This window comes from Coffea arabica, chromosome 8e, assembly GCF_036785885.1.
Source record: "Coffea arabica cultivar ET-39 chromosome 8e, Coffea Arabica ET-39 HiFi, whole genome shotgun sequence".
NCBI classification, from domain to species: domain Eukaryota; kingdom Viridiplantae; phylum Streptophyta; class Magnoliopsida; order Gentianales; family Rubiaceae; genus Coffea; species Coffea arabica.
In genome coordinates, this window is record NC_092324.1 from 52,800,382 (window position 1) to 52,824,213 (window position 23,832).

The 23,832-nt window shown below is 40.7% G+C and overlaps 5 protein-coding genes across 8 annotated transcripts; 3 read left to right on the forward strand and 2 right to left on the reverse strand.

Annotated features, from left to right (window-relative positions):
- The first annotated feature begins 48 nt into the window (after positions 1 to 48).
- Positions 49 to 2,072, forward strand: LOC113703022 (alcohol dehydrogenase-like 3). Its single transcript, XM_027224231.2, has 7 exons — positions 49 to 403; positions 586 to 668; positions 781 to 856; positions 1,072 to 1,133; positions 1,365 to 1,460; positions 1,560 to 1,721; positions 1,883 to 2,072. The coding sequence occupies exons 1-7, from the start codon at positions 49 to 51 to the stop codon at positions 2,021 to 2,023; spliced, it is 975 nt and encodes a 324-aa protein (XP_027080032.2). The 3' UTR covers positions 2,024 to 2,072.
- A 1,004-nt stretch (positions 2,073 to 3,076) lies between these two features.
- Positions 3,077 to 9,642, forward strand: LOC113703565 (uncharacterized). 3 transcript variants are annotated; one of them, XR_003451481.2, is made up of 10 exons: positions 3,077 to 3,393; positions 3,487 to 4,704; positions 4,933 to 5,309; positions 5,780 to 7,006; positions 7,081 to 7,239; positions 7,329 to 7,680; positions 7,801 to 7,871; positions 7,970 to 8,092; positions 8,579 to 8,802; positions 8,921 to 9,642. XR_003451481.2 is itself a non-coding variant. In XM_027224966.2 (9 exons), exons 2-9 carry the CDS (start codon positions 3,687 to 3,689, stop codon positions 9,284 to 9,286), a joined length of 3,693 nt encoding a protein of 1,230 aa, XP_027080767.1. In that variant the 5' UTR covers positions 3,090 to 3,393; positions 3,655 to 3,686; the 3' UTR covers positions 9,287 to 9,642. The 3 variants fall into 3 exon arrangements, 2 of the variants coding, with proteins under 2 accessions (XP_027080767.1, XP_027080766.1); XM_027224966.2 differs by lacking the exon at positions 8,579 to 8,802 and having other exon boundaries at positions 3,090 to 3,393; positions 3,655 to 4,704; XM_027224965.2 differs by lacking the exon at positions 8,579 to 8,802 and having other exon boundaries at positions 3,091 to 3,393.
- Positions 9,643 to 10,951: 1,309 nt separating this feature from the next.
- LOC113702738 (protein GRAVITROPIC IN THE LIGHT 1-like) lies at positions 10,952 to 12,024 on the reverse strand. The gene has a single exon (XM_027223865.2). It carries the CDS (start codon positions 11,894 to 11,896, stop codon positions 11,183 to 11,185), a length of 714 nt encoding a protein of 237 aa, XP_027079666.1. The 5' UTR covers positions 11,897 to 12,024; the 3' UTR covers positions 10,952 to 11,182.
- A 684-nt stretch (positions 12,025 to 12,708) lies between these two features.
- Positions 12,709 to 19,805, forward strand: LOC113702882 (ubiquitin carboxyl-terminal hydrolase 9). Of its 2 annotated transcripts, none has more exons than XM_027224038.2 (13): positions 12,709 to 13,067; positions 13,596 to 13,829; positions 14,160 to 14,301; positions 14,559 to 14,618; positions 14,730 to 14,825; positions 14,987 to 15,385; positions 15,471 to 15,611; positions 16,029 to 16,199; positions 16,580 to 16,837; positions 16,922 to 17,070; positions 17,818 to 18,339; positions 18,425 to 18,701; positions 19,072 to 19,805. In XM_027224038.2, exons 1-13 carry the CDS (start codon positions 12,916 to 12,918, stop codon positions 19,234 to 19,236), a joined length of 2,766 nt encoding a protein of 921 aa, XP_027079839.1. In that variant the 5' UTR covers positions 12,709 to 12,915; the 3' UTR covers positions 19,237 to 19,805. The 2 variants fall into 2 exon arrangements, with proteins under 2 accessions (XP_027079839.1, XP_027079838.1); XM_027224037.2 differs by having other exon boundaries at positions 12,742 to 13,067; positions 17,803 to 18,339.
- Positions 19,806 to 20,397: 592 nt separating this feature from the next.
- Positions 20,398 to 23,054, reverse strand: LOC113702885 (glucan endo-1,3-beta-glucosidase 11-like). The gene is made up of 3 exons (XM_027224041.2): positions 22,759 to 23,054; positions 21,487 to 22,634; positions 20,398 to 20,732 (listed from the first exon to the last, which is right to left on the reverse strand). The coding sequence occupies exons 1-3, from the start codon at positions 22,907 to 22,909 to the stop codon at positions 20,637 to 20,639; spliced, it is 1,395 nt and encodes a 464-aa protein (XP_027079842.2). The 5' UTR covers positions 22,910 to 23,054; the 3' UTR covers positions 20,398 to 20,636.
- Positions 23,055 to 23,832: the final 778 nt, after the last annotated feature.

The window sequence follows — 23,832 nt, forward strand, 5'->3', positions numbered from 1 at the left end:
TGCTGGAACTAACTAAACTTAACTACTGGCATGCAACGAAATGAATTAATGCTGCCTGCTGCCATTCCAAGAGTGGTAGAGAGCGTGGGAGAAGGAGTGACGGAGCTGAAAGCCGGAGATCACGTGGTTCCGATATTCAACGGGGAGTGCGGGAGCTGCGATTACTGCAAATCCGACAAAACAAATCTGTGCGAAAAATATCGGGTAAATCCATTGAAAAGCGTAATGGTGAACGATGGCAAGTGCAGGTTTAGGAGTAAAGAAGACGGGAAACCCATTTTCCATTTCCTCAACACATCCACTTTCAGCGAGTACACCGTCCTTGATTCTGCCTGCGTCGTCAAGATTGACCCCATGGCTCCCCTTCACCAAATGGCCTTGCTCAGCTGTTGCATAGCTACCGGTGCGCGCGTAACCATATAGTATCATGCATCTTTAATTTGCAAAACTCGGCTAATTCAAGCATGCATAATTTTTGTCTTATGCATATATTTTATGCATGCATTCATGAATGATGGATACGTTGCATCTGCATCATCATTTCCATTTCCTGCTTATAATACTGCATGCCAACTGCGATTCAAGGTGTGGGAGCTGTATGTAATACTGCCAGAGTGCAACCTGGCTCAACTGTGGCGGTTTTTGGTTTGGGTGCAGTTGGATTGGCGGTAATTAATAATTAAGTATCGATATTTTCAGCTGTGTCCTCACAACACAACCGATGATGATTATTTATTAATTACGTACATGAAGATGAAGTGGGAAATGTACTACTTGCAGGTTGTGGAAGGAGCGCGAGCACGAGGAGCATCCAAAATCATAGGGGTCGATGTTAACCCCGACAAACTAACGAAAGGTATCACAATTAATTACACTAAACCAAAAAAAAAATTTTAAATTGCAAACTTATATATGTCGCACTAAAAATAGGAAGTATATCGATCTATTGAAAAGAAAAAAAAAATACTACTACTACTTGGTTAAAAAAGTTTTTATTGTTTTTTGGAAATGCACGGGCTAACTACTTGTGTTGTACTCTTGGTCCCATGCATTCCCGCATGTTTAATGAAGGTCAAACGATGGGAGTTACCCATTTCGTAAATCCCAAGGAACTGGAAAAGCCCGTGCATGAGGTAATGCATGTATACACTACTATACATAGGGGGGAAAAAAAAGAGCACCCGGCCACTTTCTTTCATTTTTTAATTCATAATATACGATCGACATGCTTAATTTTATGAATTAACGAAATATATAAAACACTAAAGATATATATAATAAAAAACATATACTAGCTAGCTAGTAGCGTTTAACAGACTTGGACATATATACACCACGAAAACAAGTGTTTTGAATGATTGAAGGTAATTAGAGAAATGACGGGAGGAGGGGTGGAGTACAGTTTTGAATGTGCGGGTAACTTGGATGTTGTCAGGGAGGCTTTTCTATCTACCCACGACGTAAGCCGTCCTAATGCTTGCTTATTTCTATTTCTACTTTCCATTTCATTCAGGCCTTGATCAGCTTAATTTACAAAGAAACTACCTTAAGGATTGCAGGGTTGGGGTTTGACAGTTGTTCTGGGGGTGCACGCGACGCCCGCAATGCTGCCTCTCCATCCCATGGAGCTGTTTGATGGGCGAAGGATCGTAGGCTCAGTTTTTGGTGATTTCAAAGGCAAGTCTCAATTGCCCCGTCTTGCTCAAGACTGCATGCGCGGGGTGAGTGAGCACTGACCCCATAATATTACACATTGATTACTTATTATTATTATACCAAGTTATACAGCAACCACCATAATATTAATAGCTGTATGCATACATTCGATTATCGATTGAATCACATATCATTTGGACTCTAATTGACAAAATCAACCAATCAGGTGGCGAAGTTGGATGAGTTCATTACTCATCAACTACCTTTCGAAAAGATCAATGAAGCTTTCCAGCTGCTGGTTCGAGGAAAATCCTTGCGATGCCTTCTTCATCTGTCATCTCCTCACCTCAACTCAACTAAACCTTGATCATCTTCAGAGGATTACAGCACACACATATTGCTGTACTTACTATGTTAATTACATCTTTTTCGGAGTTTGCAACATACAGGATTCATATTTATGTTTCATTTAAGCAAAAAAATCAGCTTTAGCTTAGTAAAAAAAAATATTTTATTTTTATTCGAGATTTACAGAAAAACAAAATAATGTCGTGTAAGATTGGTCTTCAATTACTCGCAACTCGCAAGCCCACACGTCCGACATCCATAGCAAATCAGCCCAGCCTCTTCAGTCGAAAGATTAAAGCGACAACCATGCATTGAATTTGATCCACTTAACTCTCTCATATATTATACCTCACAGATACATCTTCTTCTTCTTCAATTTGCATCAAGGATCATGTTTTCCAAGAATATGTTTATACACATTTGAATCCAATAATATTCTGATGATGGTTCGATGCCCTAGCTGTCTTGGCCCAAATGCCTAGTACGTCGTAGTAAATACCTAAAAAAAGGAGAAAAATCAATGAGCGGAATCCTAAAGCAATAATCTTCTTGAAAATTTCTTATTATTATTTAGTATAAGGGTTTGGGAGATGGGATTTGGTAGTGGGTTGATGTTGCGTCCAGCCTGTATTGAGATTGGGCCTCCTCTAGTAGGCGGTCAAATTGACGTAAGCTCTTTGGATTTCGAAAGAAAAAAAAAAATAGTAGGCGGTCAAATTGACGTAAGCTCTTTGGATTTCGAAAGAAAAAAAAAAATAGTAGTTGTGTTTTTTTTTTTTCGTCTTTGTTAAAAAGAAAATGGAAAAGGTTGACGGAGTCCAAATCTATCTAATTCTTTTATACTAATAAATAAAGAATTAATCTTCTATATACACTAACAATATATATTATTACGATTGGTTGAATATACGATATATATATATATATATATGTAAATTTTGAATTTTGAACTTAAATTTAAATTATATATCATATATTTAATAATAAAAATATATACATTATTAATATATATATAATTTACTCATAAATAAATCATAATGATAATAATAATAATAACCCGGCCGGCCAGTTTGGGTTGCGAGTCTTGCGACTGGGATTGGGTTTTTTCTTTTTTTTGGGGGGGTCAGAAAATGGGGTTGGTCGATTATGTAATTGAACTGCTGCTCCCTTCCCTTCTTTCTTCTTTTTTCTTTCTCTAACTAATAATAATAATAGAAGGATTCGCCTCTATTCAATTCCCATTCAACCACATTTTGATACCATTTTTTTCTTTTTTTTGGGAGAGATGATGGATGGATGGATGGATGGTTAAATTCGGCGGTGTCCTCCGAAACACCTCTAATCTTCTGCTCTAACAAGAGTTTGGAGCAGCGGCATCCCAATTCCCAGGTACAAAAAGTCTTTTTCTTCTTTTTATACTACTGGGTACCTACTAGTACTGTCAGCAATTTTTCATTTTCGTAACATGAAGCTTTTATCCAGTGATTCTTACAAGAAATCCCGATGCCACTTGAAGAAGTTTAGGGAAATTCAAGGAGCTTAGGCTAATTTCTTTTATGTATATATACAAAACAAAAGAGAGATAACATCTAGTATTAGAGTAGTTTGGGGAAATTAATCGAGGGATATCTCTTTTTATTGTAATTTTAGGGATTTTAGAATCAATTACTGCTAAGGTTGCAATGAAGAGCCGATCACATAGGCTACCGGTCGATCCACGACATGAGTGGGTGGAGGAGGAGGAGTCGTGGACGGTGGACTGCGTCTGCGGCGTCAATTTTGATGATGGGGAAGAGATGGTTAATTGCGACGAGTGCGGAGTCTGGGTACACACCCGCTGCTCCCGCTACGTCAAGACTGAAAAATCATTTGTCTGTGACAAGTGTAAGAAGAGCAAGAACAATCACCCCCACCACCATGCTACTAGTACTGATAATGATTACTACAATAATAGTTTTAGGAATGATAGCGAGGAGACTGAGGTCGCCCAACTCCTTGTTGAGTTGCCCACTAAGACTTTGAGGATGGATAATCATTGTCCGCCCCCTCTCCCCTCCTCCTATAAGCCTTCCCCTTTCCCCCCTCCCCGCAGGCCCTTTAGGCTCTGGACTGACATTCCTATGCAAGACAGGGTTCATGTCCAAGGGATCCCCGGTGGGGATCCTACTCTGTTTTCTGGCTTGTCCTCTGTCTTTGGGCCCCATTTGTGGAAATGTACTGGTTATGTTCCCAAGAAGTTCAATTTTAGGTACAGAGAGTTTCCGTCTTGGGATGAGGAGGAGGAGGAGGAGGATGTGGAGAAAGACGTTAACGCTAACATTGATGATGGAGGAGAGCCTCGTATTATTGCTGATAACGGCATGGCTGATTTGTTCTCCTTGTCGAGAGAGCACCTTTTGCCTGTTCCAAAGGTTGAGTCAGTTGGTCTAGACGGCCAGGCTGAAGATGGTGAGGCTGATAAGCTGGTGATGTCCCCTAAACAAATCACTATGTTGGAGGGTCATATAAACTTGGATGTTTCCACACCAGAGAATGAGCCTAAGAAGGATAGAAGCTTGCTACAGGCTCCTGTGATACACTTTTCCAAGCGCAAGAAGGACGATGTCACTAATCCAAAGGATAAAAGCGGGAAGAAGAAGGCTCGGATTATGGAAAAAGATGGAGACTTTAAGAAGAAATGTTTACACACTCCTGGAACAGGTATTGGTAATAACCACTTTCAAGGTTTTCAGATGCATTTATTACTTCATTTTTTTTTCTCTCAGCATAAATTTTGATTTTGAGATTGTTATTTAATGATGCTATATTTTTTTTTTGAATTTGAATCTCCATCCTATAGACACTGTCACATGCAGTTTTTTTTTTTTTTTTTTTTTAAATGTGGCTTGTGTTTCTTGACCCTTGAGCTTTGTTTATCTATACTGATAGCTTCGACAAACGCAAGTGATGCAAAACAATCACAAATATCTGAAGAAAGAGGCCCTAAGAACATTCAAGCGGATCCTCAAAGTGGTAATAGTGGAAACTCAAGTCACTCGCCCCCTGGCCTCCAATTATCACATGAATTCGGGATAGTAGACTATGTTGTTGATGCTCACAAATCTAATTTGGGTTCAAGTGAGAGTGGTTCAGCAAAATTATCTTTTGATGCACCTCGACATAGTTCCTCAAGTATACCAATGCCCAAGGATGCAAATGGTGGACAGCAACTTACTGTGAAGTTGGAGGGTTCTTCAAAAACTATGGGTAGTGCAGCCTCACTTTCAGGAAACAACGATTCTGGGGGAGTCCCTGTAAAACAAGAGGTACTTCTTAATGTGTTCTATTACTCTGATTCCAATAATTTTTTTGCCCTTTGCATGGTAGGATAAGTAAGCAGCTCTTAGTTCTGCTGCCTATAATGCATGAATTTGTAACATGGTCTTCTGACTAAACTGTTGGGGTGCTTGTGATGTTCGTAGAGGTAGCAAGTTAACCAGTGATTGAGAGTATTTATCTGAGAATTGCTGTTATCAACAATTAGATGTAACCTATGGAGTTAGTTTTTCAGTCTAGCTTAGTTATAATTGCAATTTCTAGCCAACACCACTCTGGGCTCGCTTTTAAATGCCACCGGTTACTGAGTGTTGCAGCAATGCATCTATCAAAGTTTGTGCTTTCAAGCAATAACAATCTCCAGAAAGTCTTTAGCACAGTTGTTTCCTTCTTCATGTTGCACGATGCGGCACCTTGCGTGCCTTGACTGACCTTTTTTTTTTTTTAATGGTTACGTTAGGTTTCCATTCGTACTGCTGTCAGTCCAAATGAATTTGGAGGGGAGTTAACAACTAAGGTTGTGATGGACTTGCAGATGTCAAGCCCACATCCTGCAGACTTGGCAACTGCCCAGCCCAAAACTGAGGTTAATGAAAATGCTCCGGATTCAAGCCTTAATACAGTCTCTAGTTGTTCAGAGGTACATGCTAAAGTCAAAAGCGAACTAGCTGATACTCATAGAAACATTCAGCCACCACCTCTATATGATGCTAACTTGGGTGCATCAGGAACCTTAGTCAAATCTAAAGTGGTATCTGCTGATTGTTCATCTGAAAATGTTGTAGTTAGTGATGTTACGATTACTGATTCTGAGGTCAGCAAAAGAAAGATGGAGGATGTTGTCAAAAGATCAGATGATGTTGATATTCGAAAAGATAGAGTAGATAGGGTTGATGGTGAATCACCGCTTAACTCTTGTCCATCTAATCATGATTATGCAGGCTTGGATAGTTCTTTTGAATCAAAGAAAATCTTGGAAGGATTCAGTTCGAATTCTGGTGTTGAGCTTTCTAAACCTGGTCTCACAGTTGTAAGTCCTAGAGTTAATGCTAGCGAGGGTAAAACCATAGCATCTGTAGGGAACTTGTCTCCAGCTTCATCAACATTTGCAATGCCAAAATCCTTTGCTTCTGAGAATTGCATCAGTGCAAGTAACCAAAATCACAATACGGATAGTAAGCAGAAGGGGATTCCTGAGAGCAATCTTGCTGGCAACCAGGGCAATGGTGGTGCTACAATTGAGGTAGTTAAGGATAAAGGGGGGCATGAAAGGACAAGGAAATTAGTGAAAGAGCTACCAAAATCCGCTCTTGGTTCTGTGTCAAAATCATCACAGTTGAAAAAGTTTTCACATCCCTCAGTTTCAAAAAGGACATCGCCTGATATAAAGGATTCAATGCTTCATTCTTCTGCCCAACCATCGCCATTGCATCATATTGCTTCGAACACTGGATCGGAGCTGACTAATGTGGTGCACATTGAGAACGCTTCAGACACAGAAAAGATGTCTAGTATGCTACAAACTGAGACTGCTTCAAGCATGCAAAAGAAAGTTCCAGGTTCTGTTTCTTCGCAGAAGGTTGAAAAGATTAGCCCTTCTATGGCCCAATCTTTATCAAAAGTGAACACAACTCTAACACATGCAGCTACATCTTCAAACTCTCCTGCAACACTAAGTGACGAAGAGGTAGGAGCTGAACAAGCATTTATTGTTTCTTTTTCCAAGGGAAGCTTACATTTTCTTTTCCGTGTTATTTGCAGCTGGCTCTGTTGTTGCATCAAGAACTTAACAGTTCTCCTAGAGTTCCTCGGGTACCGCGCATGCGTCATGCTGGTAGTTTACCTCAGTTGACATCGCCAACTGCTACAAGCACACTAATGAAGCGAACATCTAGTACCGGAGGAAAAGATCATGTTTTGGTAAGCTGACTCTTGTATTTATAAGGATTTTGCAGAATATTCTTAATAGAGCTAGTAGTGGTGGTGAACAATAATATTTGTGTTTGTAGACTTCTAGAAGAAAAACCAAAGATCTAGCTAAAGATGGTTCCCATGGTTCTCGGGAGATGGATGACGAAGCTAAGAAGATGGAGAGAGTCTCTTCTTCACTTGATCATGGTAGGCAAGATTCAGCATTTGCCTCTGATCCTGTTGGCAAGAAAGAAGCAGAGAGAGAATCAGCCAATGGTGTGTACTCTACAAAGAAGAGTAATGCACCATCTGGAGCTACTGCAGCTGGTGATTTATCTTCTCCTGCTGAAGGAAATGAACATAATTTGTTGTCCACTCGGCATTCTTCTAGAACTCCCATTGATGATGAGAAAGGAGTTGTTGGACACCATACCCACCGCACTTTGCCTGGTACACACCTTTTCTGTGAAGATTTTTTACTCCTTTTTTTTTTTTTTTTAAAAATTTGTTTTTATTGATTTGCAAGTTCTTTCCACACTTCCTCATCGAGTCGTTATTTTTCTGTCACAGGTTTGCTTGCTGAGATTATGAGCAAAGGTCAACGCATGACATATGAAGAACTTTGCAATGCAGTTCTACCGGTAGGGGCACTTTATTTCGATAAGATGATTGTCTTCTCCCTCCAAGCAGATTCTTGGTAGTACTGATTTTTGTTTCTTTTTATTTTACACCTCTACAGCATTGGCCTAACCTGCGGAAGCACAATGGAGAGCGATATGCATACTCAAGTCACTCACAAGCTGTTCTTGATTGCCTTAGAAACCGAAATGAATGGGCTCGCTTAGTTGATCGTGGTCCCAAGGTATGCTTCTAGACTGACTCGCAAGTGTTAAGTGGCTTGTATGTGAGGATTTGGTTCCTTCTATGTGCAAATCCATACAGGCGCTGTAATTATACTAAATTGCCTAGAGAGATGATTCTTGTTTATCCTACATGTGTGCTATTGACCATGTAATTAATCTTATTGTTGGTGTAATATACTAAGTTCTGACTGAGGCTGGTTAATCTTCTTTGATGAGAATCTCTTTACTAATTTGCATCTCCTTTCATGTTCTAGTTGAGAAACTAAGAAACATGTAGTTTTTTCAGTTTAAGAAAAAGAAAAAAGTTGGGGGGGGGGGGTAAGGAGGAAAACTGTAGCTACTTAATACTTTTTTCAATGGCAATAATGTTGACGCAGTTGGTGGATGACTATATAAAATGGAAATATTGTACAGGAAATGGAAGTTTCTCATGTCTGAGAGTAGTACATCTGACTTCCATCCTTTCCCCACCATGCGTTGTGCAGGGCTGAAAATGTAAAACCACTTGCAAAATGGTTGGGAAGGGGACTTGATATCCAGAGATGGAATTGTTCTTGGTCCCTCCTCTCTCTCTCTCTCTCTCTCTCTCAATATTTTGACAGCTGAACCGCACATATCTGTGGGCAGGGTTGGAGACTTGCACATCTGTGCATGCACTCCATACGCTCACAAATGCAAGTTAAATATAGTTTCTGATTTGGACTTTGGGGTAAATGACCTGAAACTGTTAAAACTTTGTCACTTGCTCATAGTTGTAATAGCATTTTCAGATTTGTTTCTGTTTCTTAAGATACTTCTAATTGTGCGGTTGAATGATCTTTAACCAGACAAGTGGAGGCAGGAGAAAACGCAAGCTTGGTGCTGATCATGCTGATGTTGATTCAGAGGATAACGATGATAGCAGGGAGCAGACTGCAAAAGATACCAGAAGTAAAACTGTTGAGTCGCATCATGAGGAATTCCCAAAGGGCAAGCGGAAAGCACGAAAGCGCAGGCGGTTAGCTCTGCAAGGGAGAGGTATCAAGGATGTTAGGCGGCGGAGGAGGACAGATGAACTCAGTGATGATGAAGTTGGTTCACTTTCCGAGTCGAGTGAGGAAACCATGTGCAGTGAAGATGAGATGCAAGGATGTCGGATGTCTGCATCTGGTAATGAGGTGCCTACTGGCTCGGACGGGACAGGCAACACTTAAACTCATGTTTCTGTCTTGTGCTATTGTGCCATGCGTTTAAGGGAATGCTTCCATCTGATGATGTTGAGAAACGAGAGGGACGACCCTTGCTGTTAGGCCAAGTGCTGTGAAATTATTTTTTTTTTGCCCTCTGTGTAAATATGTAAATCCTTTTTAAGTGGTTGGCTCTTTAGTTGCATTCAGTGTGTTCTTAAAGAGTATCAAGCGTATTCAACAACTTTTAAGTACCTTTTGGGTGAGTGCTGTAGTGTGGTCTCTTGATGTCCCTTGCCGGCAGATGGGGGCATGGCTATGATTGTTAGGTTGATAAGAGTAGTTTGTAAGGTTTATAAATTCCATTGTCTAACATTTGCCAAGCGGGCGATCGATCTTTATGAATCTTGACGCGTAGGCAGAAGGTTTGGAATCTTTACAGCATTCCAGCAGGGCAAGGGGAGCTAGTGTTGAATGGCTGGGGATGTTTTCTTGGAAGCCTTGGCATCAAAAAATGGAATCGTTTGAAGTTGGGAGGACAACTATTTTTGCCGGATACGCCGAGTTGAAGGATCTTTCTTAGCAAAACTATTATTATGTTGATATGATGCTACAAGCTGCAAAAGAAGTAGAGTTTATTATGTCGTGTCAGGGTGTGATTGCCTGAAAAGTTAAAATGGCCGTACTCTTATTATCATGTGGCTAACCTGATATAAGGTTAAAAGAGGGCATGAAGCCGTCGGCACGGGTGGTAGGCAGCAGAGGGCGGTGGCTGTAACTCAAAAAGTTTGGCTCGCCTCACAAGGTTGAAGTTTTAACCGCAAGCATTTGGTCTTCTGGGACTAATTTCCTATATGCATCCTCGTAAGTGACGCTATAATGAAAACACTAGTAGAGTACGTGTATGTAAATAGATAGACGCTAGAGTGTATCTAGATCTTTCTTTCCTCTTGCGGAAAACTTTTTCTGATGATACGTACGGTTGTTGCATTTGGTCTCTCCCCTTTCTAGTAGTCTCGTCTGTAGTAGCAGTCATCATGCTTGATCAAGTCGTAGTAACAATTTTGATCAATAATAAAGTTTGACACACACAATTGGGTTGGGACTGTGGCTGTGTTCATTAAAGTTGACGAATCACAAATAATTGCTAATTATGAGTTGTTCTGCGTTTAGCACTCCCAACGATTTACTCATTACAGTCTGATTTTTTGGTTTGGTGGAATACTTTTTGGGGAAAATCACCAATTTAGTCCTCAAACTATTTTACTAAAGCTGATTTGATCCCTTAACATTTTATCGCATGAATTAAGTCCCTTAACTAAAATTCTTGTGCCAATTGAGGACCTATACGGTGTTGCCACCCAAAACACGTGTTTCTGTATAGAAACCAACGGCGAGGTAGGGGCTTTTTTGAAAGTACACAATAGAATTTCTACGACAAGCAAGCCAGCACCCATTTTGCATCCAAATTGGGGGGAAACCTTTGAGTAACGAGAAAATAGAGGAAGAAATTCATATACCAATATACTGTACTTAATAGTGGAGGATTTGTATATTCAGATTATTCTGATCTTATGAGATAATTTTTCATGCAGGATACCTATATGAGCTTTCCAGGTTCCATGCCCAAAAACTGAGAGAGCTCTAGAGGCTCTTCCAATTCTATCGGGAATGATCTTTGCAATATGAGTATCGAGCGAACAGATAAAAAACATTCAAGTGCTAAATGCTACAGCTTTATCAATCTTACAACAGAGTGGTTAATTCTCTTAAGATACAGAGGAATTATGCATCCTTAAACAAATCTACTGACCGAAGACTTGAATCTACTATAGCCGAGAAAACTTCCATAACCGAAGCACCTCAGAGCTCGACCTCGTCCATGTCTTCGAAGTTTTAACTAGGTTAAATAGTAGTAGAAATTCAATACCTGTTCTTGGGAACAAGGTATACCCCGGCTTTAATTAGCGACCCACTTCCAAGCTTAAACCCAAGACTCACCGGAAAGCCCACCACCTGAGGCACGCCACCACCCGTTCGTCCACCACCAGGAACCCTCACCACACTGTCCATATACTGCGGATGGAAATCAGCTCCCTTAGTCGCCTCAAAATGACTAGACGGTGGGTCCATCGAAAATGCCAGCAAATGTAGCAGCCAAACTGCCTTAGCAAGGCCCAAAAACTCCCCATAAAATTGACCCCTGAGGTGGTTTCCGGCCAAAACTAGGCGGTGCTGCTCCAAGTCCCCGAATAACGACTCCTCCATTTTGGGATGAACAATTGCCAAATACTTCTTGAAACAGAAGTTCCCGAAGCTGCAAGTTGGAAGTATCCCTAACAGTTCAATTGGGTCCATGGCTTTCATGTCGCGGTACTGAGTGAAGCAATCGCGACGGTGCTGATCGGGATGGATCAATGAGGAGAGGTTGCCGTCCATGTAAAAGGTCTCGCGGTCGAACCCCTGAAACATTTTCCGGTTAACATAGGATTCTAAAGCGTACTTAGCGTGGTTGGCTCCTACTATGGAGTCCGGAAAGGTAGTGGGGGTAGGTGTAGTCGGGGAGGCATTGCTGGAGAAAGAAGCAGCTTCGATGGATCTCACAGCGGCTGCGATGTCCCAATGAGCTGAACGCATCCGGGAAAAAACCCCTAATTTCTTCCTCTATTTTCTCGCTACTCAAAGGTTTCCCCAATTTGGATGCAAAATGAGTTCTGTCTTGCTTCCCGTAGAAAATTTACTATGTACTTCCAAAAAAGTCCCTGCCTCGTCGTTGGTTTCTGTACAGAAACATATGTTTTGGGTGGCGACACCGTATAGGTCCTCAATTGGCAAAAGAATTTTAGTTGAGGAACTTAATTCATGCGATAAAATATTGAGGGACCAAATCGGCTTTAGTAAAATAGTTTGAGAACTAAATTGGCGATTTTCCCTACTTTTTGTAGGTGGAAGGAAGGAAGGAAGGAAGGAAGGAGTAAGAATAGGGGAAAGGGTGGGTGGCTCCAACTTTTTGAGGGCATGGATAGATACGTAGCTTTGAGGTTGGATTAAAAGGCTACTACTTAATATTATTATTATTAGGTGACTGACACTTCAAAACCAAACAGAAAACACCAATCAACACCCAACACAAAACTCCTCCTCAAAATCATTTCTCTCGAATTTAGTAGATCAATATTTTAAAAAAAAAAAAAAAACTTCTTTTTTCTTTCTCGGAAAGAAGTTTCCAAATTTGTTATATTACCGCCTGCAACCTGGGAAGATTTCTCTTTTGAATTGAAAAAAAAAAAAAAGAAGAAGAAGAAATCCCACACTGGCAAGATTTCTAGTACAATTTCTCCTCTGTACAGACAAAATAATTATTACTATTACCATAATAAAACCATACGCCATAAATAACCGTCCGTATCCCTAACATTTTGCCCCCCCTCTACTGCGACTAAACTTGTATTCTAATCTAATCTTCTATTCCTTGATCTACGCTTTTTTCAATTTTCTCCCACACTTTTCCTTTTTCTTTTTTTTTTTTCTTACAAAGAATTTGCGTTGCTGGAGAACGATTCCGATTTTCTGCTTTTGTATTGGGGATTAATTTGAATTTTGTCGGGTGGGTAATTGGTAAAAGGCGGGGGGAAGGGGTTCTTCTGAATTGGATCATGACGATTCCGGATTCTGGGTATATGATGGAGAACGGATCCATTGAATTGCCGTGCACCCCTGAAGAGGAAAAGAGGATTGTTCTCGAATTATCCCGACGAGCTGAATCCAATCTCCGTGAAGGCAATGTTTATTACGTTGTCTCCGCTAGGTATTTATTTCTTCTTCTTCTTCTTCTTTTTTTTTTTTTAAAAAAAAAACATCCTTTGTTCAACTCCATTCATCTCCTGTTTGTCGTGTTTGCTTCTAAAGTTTCGGTTTTTACCGCAAAGTCTGTCTGAATGCCTTGCCTTGGTCTGGCTGGTTTATGATCCATCCTAGGAGACCTGACATCTGTCTATTTTTCTGGTCGGTTGCTTGTTTTGTAATTTTGCCAACCATTTGTCAAAAAAAAAAAAAAATAGCTTGGATTTTAGACCTTCATCCCGAAGTAAATTGCAAATTGTGGAATTCTACCAAGTACTTTAGACCTTAATCAAATGAAAAAGAAAAGAAAAACAGCTGTTCCTTGTATTTAGATGTTTTCATATGATATAACCGGAAAATAATGGCAGAGGCTTTGAATTTGGGATTGTTTCTGCTGGGTTTCTATGGGGTTAGACTTTAAAAACTCTTAGTAAAGAGGATGTAGGAAGAACTTTGTAAGTTATGAATGTTAACTCTGGCCTCTTTTGTACAGGTGGTACAAGGGCTGGCAAAAGTACACCGGGCAACCTGTTGGAGTTTTTACTTTTGATGAACCTCCTACTGAAGCTCCAACATCCAGTGCCGCAGACAGGCCTGGACCAATAGATAATAGTGATTTAGTGTTCAATGGCAGTGACGGTGCTGACCCTCAGCTTCTTCGAACAGTGGAAGAAGGACGTCACTATGTATTAGTTCCAAAAGATGTGTGGGAAAGGCTTTATGCATGGTAATTGTCCTGTCTTATTCTTTGATACTCTATCTTGAATAATTATGCATACGTCTTTGTTTTGCACAATGTTCAAGAATATATAGGCAATGTATTTAAATGGACTGGTGTTAAGCATGTGTTCCTCCTGGTAAATTTGTATTAGGGGTAGCTTGACCTCTAGAGTTATATGATGCTTGAGTGTTAAGTGGTGTTAGACATATGAGCGAGGATGTGGAATGATTTTTGGTGCTTTATGTGATTATCTGATTTTTTTTTTCAAAATGCATTAACTCCAAGGACTTTGTTTTTGCCAACTTTCTTAGTTTATCACATTCCTCTTCTCTTAAGGTACAAAGGGGGACCAGTACTAGCCAGGAAGATGATTTCCGCTGGAGATAGTAAGCAGTTCCATGTGGAGGTTTTTCCTCTCTGTCTTACCTTGGTTGATGCTAGAGACAATAGTCAATCTGTTGTAAGGTTAAGTAAAAAGGTATTTCCTTGTGTTTCCTTATATATTTGTTCCTTCAACTTGTCTTTCTTATGGTATGATATTGCATTTGTTTGCTTGTGGTCTGTTTCAGGGAGGTTTTTGCTCTCTCTCCCCCCCTCTCTCTCTATGTGTGTGTGTGTGTGTGTCATGGGAGGGTGTCCGTCCTTAGTAGAACAGCTTCAGTGGCTATCTTTGGTTAAAGTTTTGCTTTTGTCTGCTATTAACTGGCTCGTTCTTCCTCTTTTGATTTGTATCAGGCTTCTTTGCATGAACTTTATAAGACAGTATGCCGCCTTAAAGGGGTAGAGTCAGAAAAGGTTTGTTGGATGATAGTGCATGCCTTTGCTACTGTTATTTCCCTTTACCAACTTGTAAATCGGAAAAGAGTAAATAATATGTCCTTCATGGCTTTCACCTAATTTTGATAGGCACGAATCTGGGACTACTTTAATAAACAGAAGCAGACAGTTTTGGTCGTTTCAAACCAAACCTTGGAGGAATCTAGCTTGCAGATGGATCAACATGTGAGTTTTTTCATGCAATGTCTCAACTTGGACTTGATGCTGTTTAAGAGTAGAATATCATATCTTCATCAATTTTCTTATAGTGTGATACATAGTACATTCAGCAGTTTCGGATGCCCTTTAAGTGATTGTTTGGTTCCACTGGGTTCCTGGCTTTTCAGATTCTGCTTGAGGTGCAGATTGATGGATTTTGGCCTTCAGGATTTGGCATGGATTCAACAGGAAATGACTTGGCTCTGGTTCCAGTTGAACCATTAAGGTCATCTGTTACAATTGCAGGAGGTCCAACTTTATCTAATGGTTATTCCAGTAGTTATAGCTCCAATATATACGGAGTGATTAATTTGAGCTCCACAAATGGGGATATGGAGGATGGATATGAGAGTTCAAGACCTATGACCAGAGTGGATAGAGGTGGATTGGCAGGATTGCAAAATTTAGGGAATACATGCTTTATGAACAGTGCTATTCAATGTTTGGTTCATACACCACCCATTTTTGAGTACTTCTTGGAAGACTACAGCAGCGAGATCAACAGACAAAATCCTTTAGGAATGCATGTACGTACTTCTTCTTTGTCTACTTTGCAATTTGCAAAGTAGAAGCAGTCGGATTAAGTTTCTAATATTTGTTGTAGTTCTGCAGGGTGAGCTTGCACTTGCTTTTGGTGAACTCTTGAGGAAACTATGGTCTTCTGGGCGGACACCAGTTGCACCCCGAGCTTTCAAGACAAAACTTGCTCGTTTTGCTCCGCAGTTTAGTGGTTATAACCAGCATGATTCACAGGTAGATAACTTGTGTAAGATTTTTGCTGCTATGTTTCTGATTTTGAATTTTTTATTCTTGTTAGGTTATTGTTCATTCATCTGTTATGGGTACAATATCTTTCAAATTCTTTAATATCTTGTGACTACTGTGCCTTGAAGATTGTCACAGAAATGGGGTTTTTTCAAATTTTTTATGCTTTAATGAGTTCATATGTTATACCCCCCTATGCTTTATAATTAATAAGGTCAGGTTATTCAAAAAATGATGGTTAGCAGTTAAATTGTTGTGTCAGTTTTAGTTGTTATGGTGGTTTGTATGTGTGTAATTTTTTGTTGTTCCCTTTTCCAGTGGCAATTTAGTTGGTTGTTTTTGTTCTATGGTCATGTATTTAAAAGCAATAGATGTGGAAGAATGTTGATGCATCTTTTTGTCTAGGAACTCCTTGCCTTTCTCCTTGATGGGCTGCATGAAGATTTGAATCGTGTAAAGCAAAAGCCATACATTGAGACGAAGGATTCTGATGGTCGTCCAGATGAGGAGGTAGCCGATGAATATTGGAGATATCACAAGGCTAGAAATGACTCCATCATAGTTGATGTTTGCCAGGTGGCTTCTCATATTCATTACGTTGACTTGTCTCCATAGTGATTAGTATTTAAGTGAATCTTCTTGTCAAATGGTTTGTTTAAGTTAGAGAAATCCATGAGTCCAGAAATTAATTGAGCATATGTCTGCTCAATACATCAAGCTACACTTTCCCCTGGTATTGATGATTACTTGTTTAAGATTATGGTTTTCTGACGGCAGCAAACAGTGAACGGAAGCATAGTTGTGTATTCTCGTATACAGTGGTAAACAGGAGCTTAGCTATCTGAGCACTATCTTTTCTTCAATTTGAAGAATGTTTTGACTAATCTTAAGTGTTCTCAATATTTTCTAATGTGCCATGTGTTTGATAATGCTTTTATTTGGTGTTCAACTGCCAGGGTCAATATAAGTCAACATTGGTTTGCCCGGTTTGCAACAAGATATCAATAACATTTGACCCCTTCATGTACTTGTCATTGCCTCTTCCTTCAACAGCTACAAGAACAATGACAGTTACAGTTTTTTATGGCGATGGGATTGGCCTTCCAATACCCTATACAGTCACTGTGCTAAAACATGGCTGCTGTAAAGATCTGATTCAAGCTTTAGGTGCGGCTTGCTGCTTAAGGACTGATGAATATCTGTTGCTTGCAGAGGTGACAAATTTTTGTTTGATTTTGTGCTAATTTTATGCCATATATCGTATCTGTTAGTTGAACCAGAAAACTTTCGAACTCCAGGTCTATGAGCATCGAATATATAGATACTTGGAAAATCCTTCTGAAGTGCTGGGTACAATTAAGGACGATGAACATATTGTTGCATTCAGACTCCCCAAGAATGGTGCTGAATTAACAAGACTGGAGATAGCTCACCGAATCGGAGAGAAGTAAGTCCTTGTTTTGCAATACAAAGTGCGTGTAGTTCAAGTTATTTAGATCACATTTGGAGTTGCAGTTGTTTTTTGGAAAAAGTACTTTTGGAGAACAAAAGCATTTTAAAGGTGTTTGTTTGGTTATCCTCTCCTTGAATCTAGGAAGAGCTTTTGGTAGCAAAGCGCTTTTAATACAAGCTAGAAATTGGTGCTTTTGCAGGCTTTTCAAGTTTAAAAAATATATATATTAAGATGAAGTTTGACTAGTATGATATGATATGTGTTTAGAAAGATTAAAACCCAAATGGTTATGAACACCAAAAGTACTTCGGCAAGTATCCGACCAGACAATCTAAGCAAGCACCCTTTTTTTTCTCAGATAAGCCATGAAATTCCAAATGGGACCCTATTCTGTTTTTGTTTTCTTTTTTTCCCTCAGTCACTTTAATGATATCTTTTGGCTGGAGCATTGCATAACATAAATCGATTGCAGAAAAGAAATAAAAATAGAGCTTGTCGAGAGTGATTAGGAAATATGTGTGCATGTGAATCTTATCTGCTTGTAGAGTGATTAGTTAACATGTCTAGATATGAAAATAGCATCTACAGTTTGCAGTAATACATTTGTTTATGTGATTTCATTCTTCTGATTTTTTCCATGCCTTATATCACGACAATGGACATCCCTTCAATGAGTCTGTTTTGTTTATTAATTTTTTTTCCTTCATTGATATTTTTGTTGATTAGTTTGCATTTTTCCAGCGATAATCTGAGGGCTAGTGAGAGGAAGCTTTTCTTGACACCACTTATTACTTTCTTGGAAGACCCTCAGTCTGGAGCAGATATTGATCTCGCTGTACACCGAATACTGTCTCCTCTACGAAAGAAAGGATATTCATCATCTATTTCAATTCGTAATGGCAGGGAATCAACCAATGGCTGCAGTAGCCAGTTAGGACCCGGGACACAGTCTGCAGAGAACTGTGAATCAGAAGAAATGTCTATCAATTCTTTGTCATTTCATCTTTGTATAATGGAGGACAGTGGTTTAAGTCGCAGACGTATTTCAAAGGAGACTGTAATCAAATTTGGTCGAGTTGTAAAAGTTATGCTCGATTGGACAGAGAGAGAATTTGATTTGTATGATGCCAGCTACCTCAAAGACCTGCCTGAGGTTCACAAGACTGGACTTACTGTGAAAAAGACAAAACAGGAAGCTATTTCTTTGTTTTCGTGCCTTGATGCCTTCTTAAAAGAGGAACCTTTGGGGCCTGACGATATGTGGTACGGTAGACTGCTCAGTTATACAACAGAATCCTGTCATCAGTGCAGTCTGGTGAAAAAGTTTCTTATATTTTTTATGCTGCAGGTATTGTCCACGCTGCAAGGAGCATAGACAAGCCAGTAAGAAGTTGGATTTGTGGAGGTTGCCCGATATATTGGTTTTTCATTTAAAAAGGTTTTCATACAGCAGGTGGCTGAAGAACAAACTTGACACCTTTGTGAATTTTCCCACCTGCAATCTTGATTTGAGCAATTATGTAAAAAGCAATGAAGCATCTGAAGGATCTCATGTCTACGAGCTATATGCCATTAGTAACCATTACGGTGGCCTAGGCGGGGGGCATTATTCTGCATACTGCAAGGTACTTTCCCTTTGCATTACATGGCAATACAAACAAGGAAAATCCAAATGTTTCTCCCGTATTAATCTGTTTCATTGTTTTAATTGCTTCTAGCAACCTCATGCCACATAATAGTTGCGCATTGTGGTACTGGAAAGCAATTCTTATGTTGCAGTAGCTGATATTCTTGGATGGAGTTGAAATTTTTGAAACTGTGTGTGTGTGTGTGTCTCTATATATACGTGTGTGTGTGTGTGCGGATTAATTTTATATACACTGCCAATGTATACACTATCACCATTAGATATATGACACGTGCAAAATTATATATATATATATATATATATTGTTGGTCTTATTAAAAGTTTTGGGGATGTGTTTATATGTGCAGTTAATAGATGACAACAGATGGTATCATTTTGATGATGCTCATGTTTCACCAGTCAGTGAAGATGAGATCAAGACGTCAGCTGCTTATGTGTTGTTCTACCGAAGAGTAAGAGGTAAACCAAATGGAGCAGTGGGTGAGCCATCGCATGGTTATAGAGCTTTTTGAAGGCAGTTGTGGTGCTAAAATTCTTTTGGGTAATAGAGTAGTATTCTTTATGCATTATATGAATGTGGTTCTATACTTGTGGTAAACCATGCTTTGCTTATGCGGAGTTGGGGGGAACAGATGCTTTTGCATGTTGGATAGAAGGAAAACATTATGCAGCCAGATGGAATAGTGAAGTCTAAGTTGTAAGCTGTTGTACTTATAATAGTGGGGAAATTTAGGACGGAGAACTGATAAGTAAAAGTTGGCAGAGACCAGCACATTTGCTTTAGGTGAAGGACGTGTATTATTTTTGAGGAAAATTTTGGACGGTTGATCAGGTTATCAAGTGAGGCCTTTTTCGATCGGCGGTAACTGGGTAGCTGGTTTTTTCTTTTCTGTTTCTTTTCTTTTTTTTTTTTGTAGATTTTATAAATGTAAACCCCCACTCTGGGACATTGTCATCCATTCTTCATGTTCTAACATTTCAGCGTAGTGAGATCCATGTTCTAACAATTTCAATGTAATAACTAATGAATGTGAGTGTTCAAGCTTTAACGCTGCAATATGATGGCATGAATTCCAAATGAGCTTTTTTTGTTGGCTACAGAACATTTGCGAGGTTTCGGTTTTTAGGTATCTTTCCAGTTTCAGTTGCCAAGGATATAATGATTCTTTTGGTAGCGCGTTCCTGTAAAAGATCGATCACGCAGGACGCCCGAATATCATGAAAACGTAGTACTAAGATGAAATCCCACTTTTCCGCTAAATGGTCATTCTGTTCTGCGTTATGTTAGCAGCTTTTCCCTTCTGTAAATACGCTAATTGCGCATTGCTACATGCGCTTTGTCGATTTGGATGGATAGCAAATTGTAATTGTTGCTCCTTGTAGTGAATAGTGGCCAAATACAAATAGATGCCTACGTAACCAAAAAAAAAAAAAAAAAGCAGCAAAGTGCTACGCATAACTCGGATCCTCCCCTCCCTCGTAGTAGTAGTTCTTCTGACCGTCTGACAATAGAAATAACCAATAATAACTGATGGGGTAATGGGTAAAATACCAACAATAAGTGCAAATAAATAAATGAAAGAATACAGGAAGGAAGAGTAGACGATGGTGGGCAACAACCGTGTTCAGGATTATGCGCCACTCTGACTCAGCTACCGTCGTCCACAGCAAACTTTGATGGTCCACAGACAACATAAGAGGAGGCTACTACTGTGCTTAGTTCTGCTGATGCCACTCCACTACACTACCAGTAGCACTACTCTTCTGATACATAAAAGTCAGCCAAAGCCCTCAAAGACTCGATCAAAGGAGAATCTCAATTCTTTTCCCCAACCCTCAAAGCCTATATAATGAAGACGCTACCCCCCCCCCCTCTCTCCAGTGGGGGCAATAATACTCAATTGTGATTCGTCTAATGTTCTCTTGGAAGTTGGAAGGCCAGCAACAATACGAGCCAACAAATCATCAGTAACAAGTGCGGCACTGCACTGGGCAAAGCATGTAATCCCTGAAAGTAGCACAAAGACAAACTTCAATTAGGTTCAGAATTCATTCCCTACTGATTGATGAATGTCGTATCCATCGATGCTGATTAAAGCAACTCGGTTACTCTGATACTACTAGCTAGTACCATGGCCGCTATTGGCATCATCATCATCAAAGATGAAACAAAACCCTCCTTGGAATCTAAATTAGTAGTGTATATATATATATATATAATAGATATATGTATTTCAAACAACAATTTGAGCAATGCAAGAAGCAACACATGTACCAAAAGTGCAATTTGAGTAATGAAGAGTTGCGCAAAAACATTTTGAAGCAGGGAATTGTATCTAATGAGCCATGACTATGAAAACCCATGTACAGTTCATTCAAGCAATAGATATGACAAAGGTTAGATGTGTATGAAGATTGCACTTGGAATAATTATAAATGTGGCAAGATTTTTTTTTTATTTTTTGTAGTATGGTAGTACTAAGAAATAAAACAAAAAAATCCTGGATGTTGTTCGAGTTGGGGCAGGCACTTTTCCGCTCGAATAATAATTTACTAAAACTAGGGTTTGTTTGGACAGAGTATTATTTAAAAAAATTGTAACGGTATATCTAGCCAAATAATCTACTGTCCAAGCAAACCCACTGATAATGGGGAATAAATCAAAAATTACTACGTATTAGTACCACAACACTAGTGAGCAAGTAGCACCCTCCTCCACTGAGGAGGTTAAGGACTTGAGGAGGAGCAACTGCAAAACTCACCGCATCGGAGGTGATGGATAAATAGCCAGTGGAAGAAGTGGGACCACCGGAGGAGGAGGAGGAGCCAGGAGGAACACTACTAGTACTGGTGCTGCTACTACCAGTACTGCTAGGAGTAGTGGAGGTATTGGAGGAAGTGGAAAGGAGGCCGGTCCCGTTGAAGCCAATGTAGTAGGCCGGGGAGCCATCCGGCTTGAAGAGGCCGTAGTTCCTCTCGGAGGTTGGGCCGGACTTCATGTTCTCGTTGAAAAGGGCGAAGACGTAGATGTTCAAGTCGGCGTTGGGCCTCATGGGCGTCCCCTTCTTCCCGCACACCAGCTTGTTGATGAGGTTGCCGTTGTACTTCTTGGCATTCTCCGGGGTGGCTCCGGCCTCGTCGGCGTCTCCCTTGGAGGGCCAGCCGGTCTCGGAGATCTGGACGCACACCGCATCGTCCTTGAACCCCAGGGACTCGACGGCGGAATGGACGGCGTCGATCTGGGCGAAAAGCATGTTGTCGTAGTGGAGATTGGTGGCGGGATCGAGGATCCCGGGGTTGGGCTGGAAAAGGACGAACTCGAGAGGGACCTGCTTGGGGTTGGCCTTGTAGGCGAAGTAGGGGTAGGCATTGATGAGGAAAGGGGAGCCGGTCTTGAGGTGGAAGTTGAGGATGGCGGTCAAGCAGGGGGCGAGGTCCGGGCGGAACCTGCCGGCGGAGGGGGGGTAGGAGGTCTGGAGGACGGCGAGGGAGTGGGCGGTGGTGACGGAGACCTTGTCCTGGAGGTTGAGGGAGCAGAGGGCGGAGTAGACGCTCTGCATAGCGGGGAGGAGGTTGGAGGAGAGGGAGGTGTCGTTGAAGGTGAGGACCTCGTTGCCGACGGCGATGCAGGTGATTCTAGTGGCGGGGAGGAAGGGTTGGACGTTGGCCTTGACCCAGGCGAGAGCTTGCTTGGGGTCCCTGGTCTTGGAAAGGTACTGGTTGCCGAGGCTGACGATGAACTCGACACCGGTGTTGGCGAAGGCCTTGAGGACGGTGGGGTCGGCGTCGTAGAGCTTGAGGCGGGTGGCGCCGATGGATTTGACGAGAGGGACGACATATTCTGGGGAAGGGAGGTTGTTGGCGATCTGGCCGTAGTTAATGGCAATGGGAGCCGCGCAAGTGATGAATTCTGTTTGTTACACGTATGATAATGTTTTCTTTGAAATGGGCAGTGTGGAAGAAAAAAAAGGACCCCAAGCGTATTATTAGATAGGAGGAGGAGGAGGAGTTTGTCGATTCAATTGAGAGCGTACCTGGTGAGACGACGACGACGACAAAGAGAATCAAGAGTAGTGAAGAAATGCGGTGGTTGTGGAGGCGAAGAAGGGTGAAGAAGCAGCAGCAGCAGCAGCCTTCTTCTTTTGTTTCCATCTTTTGTTTCATGAAGTGCCTGTCTATCATCATCGTAGATCTTCTTGACTGATCTACTATTCTTGATCTACTCTACGGAGGGAGTGTAGTAAAGAAAACGAAAAGCTTTTCCTTTATGGGTTTAGATTCCAATCCTCCACACTAAAATGGAGGACAACACAACACGCTAAGGCTATGGACAGTGGAAAAGAGAGAGAGAGAGTGAGTGGAGAGGGATGGCCAGTGACCAGAGTGGTTAGTAGAGTAGTATTTAGCAAATCAGAGCAGAGATGCCCCTCCTTCTCTCGAGAGCGAGAGTGAGAGTGAGAGTGAGAGAGCTACTTTTTATTATTGGGAGGACTTTAACAGAGCGCGTCTGGTCTGGTTTAGTAGGCTGGGATGTCTGTTCCGTTCTCGCTTCTCACCAATCCACTGCTTTGTCAAATACAGTAAAAAAGTTTTACTACAAGACTACAAGTAAAGGAGTAATACCAACCAACTGCTATTCTATTCTTTCAACGCCAATCCATCCCTGATACAGTAATAGATAGATGGATAGCATTAATTTTTCATCGGAATACACACCAGAGTACTGTACAGTATTATATAGTAATTGGCATTACATCTCATGTTATATGAAGGTCGCTGGGGCTGTTGTTAATGTAAAAGCGGGTTCTCTCTCTGGTCCATTGGCCTTTTTGTACCCCAACGGGCGGTGGACGCTGAGTGGATGCATGAACAGCAAAATCATCAGCAGGAGACAAGAATGAATCAGCCTAAGCGCTTTAGCCGAAAAGTCTTGTAGTGTTTTGTCTCGTTTTCTAACTACTGGCTGCTTTACCATTTTTTTTTATTTTTTTTATTTTTATATTTGGGATAATTCCTTCGCTTCTTCCCCTTTTCTGAACGGGTATCGGTTTCGTGGAAGATGAGCAAACTCAGATGATATTTTAAGGTCCCAGAGGGGCTGTGATCCT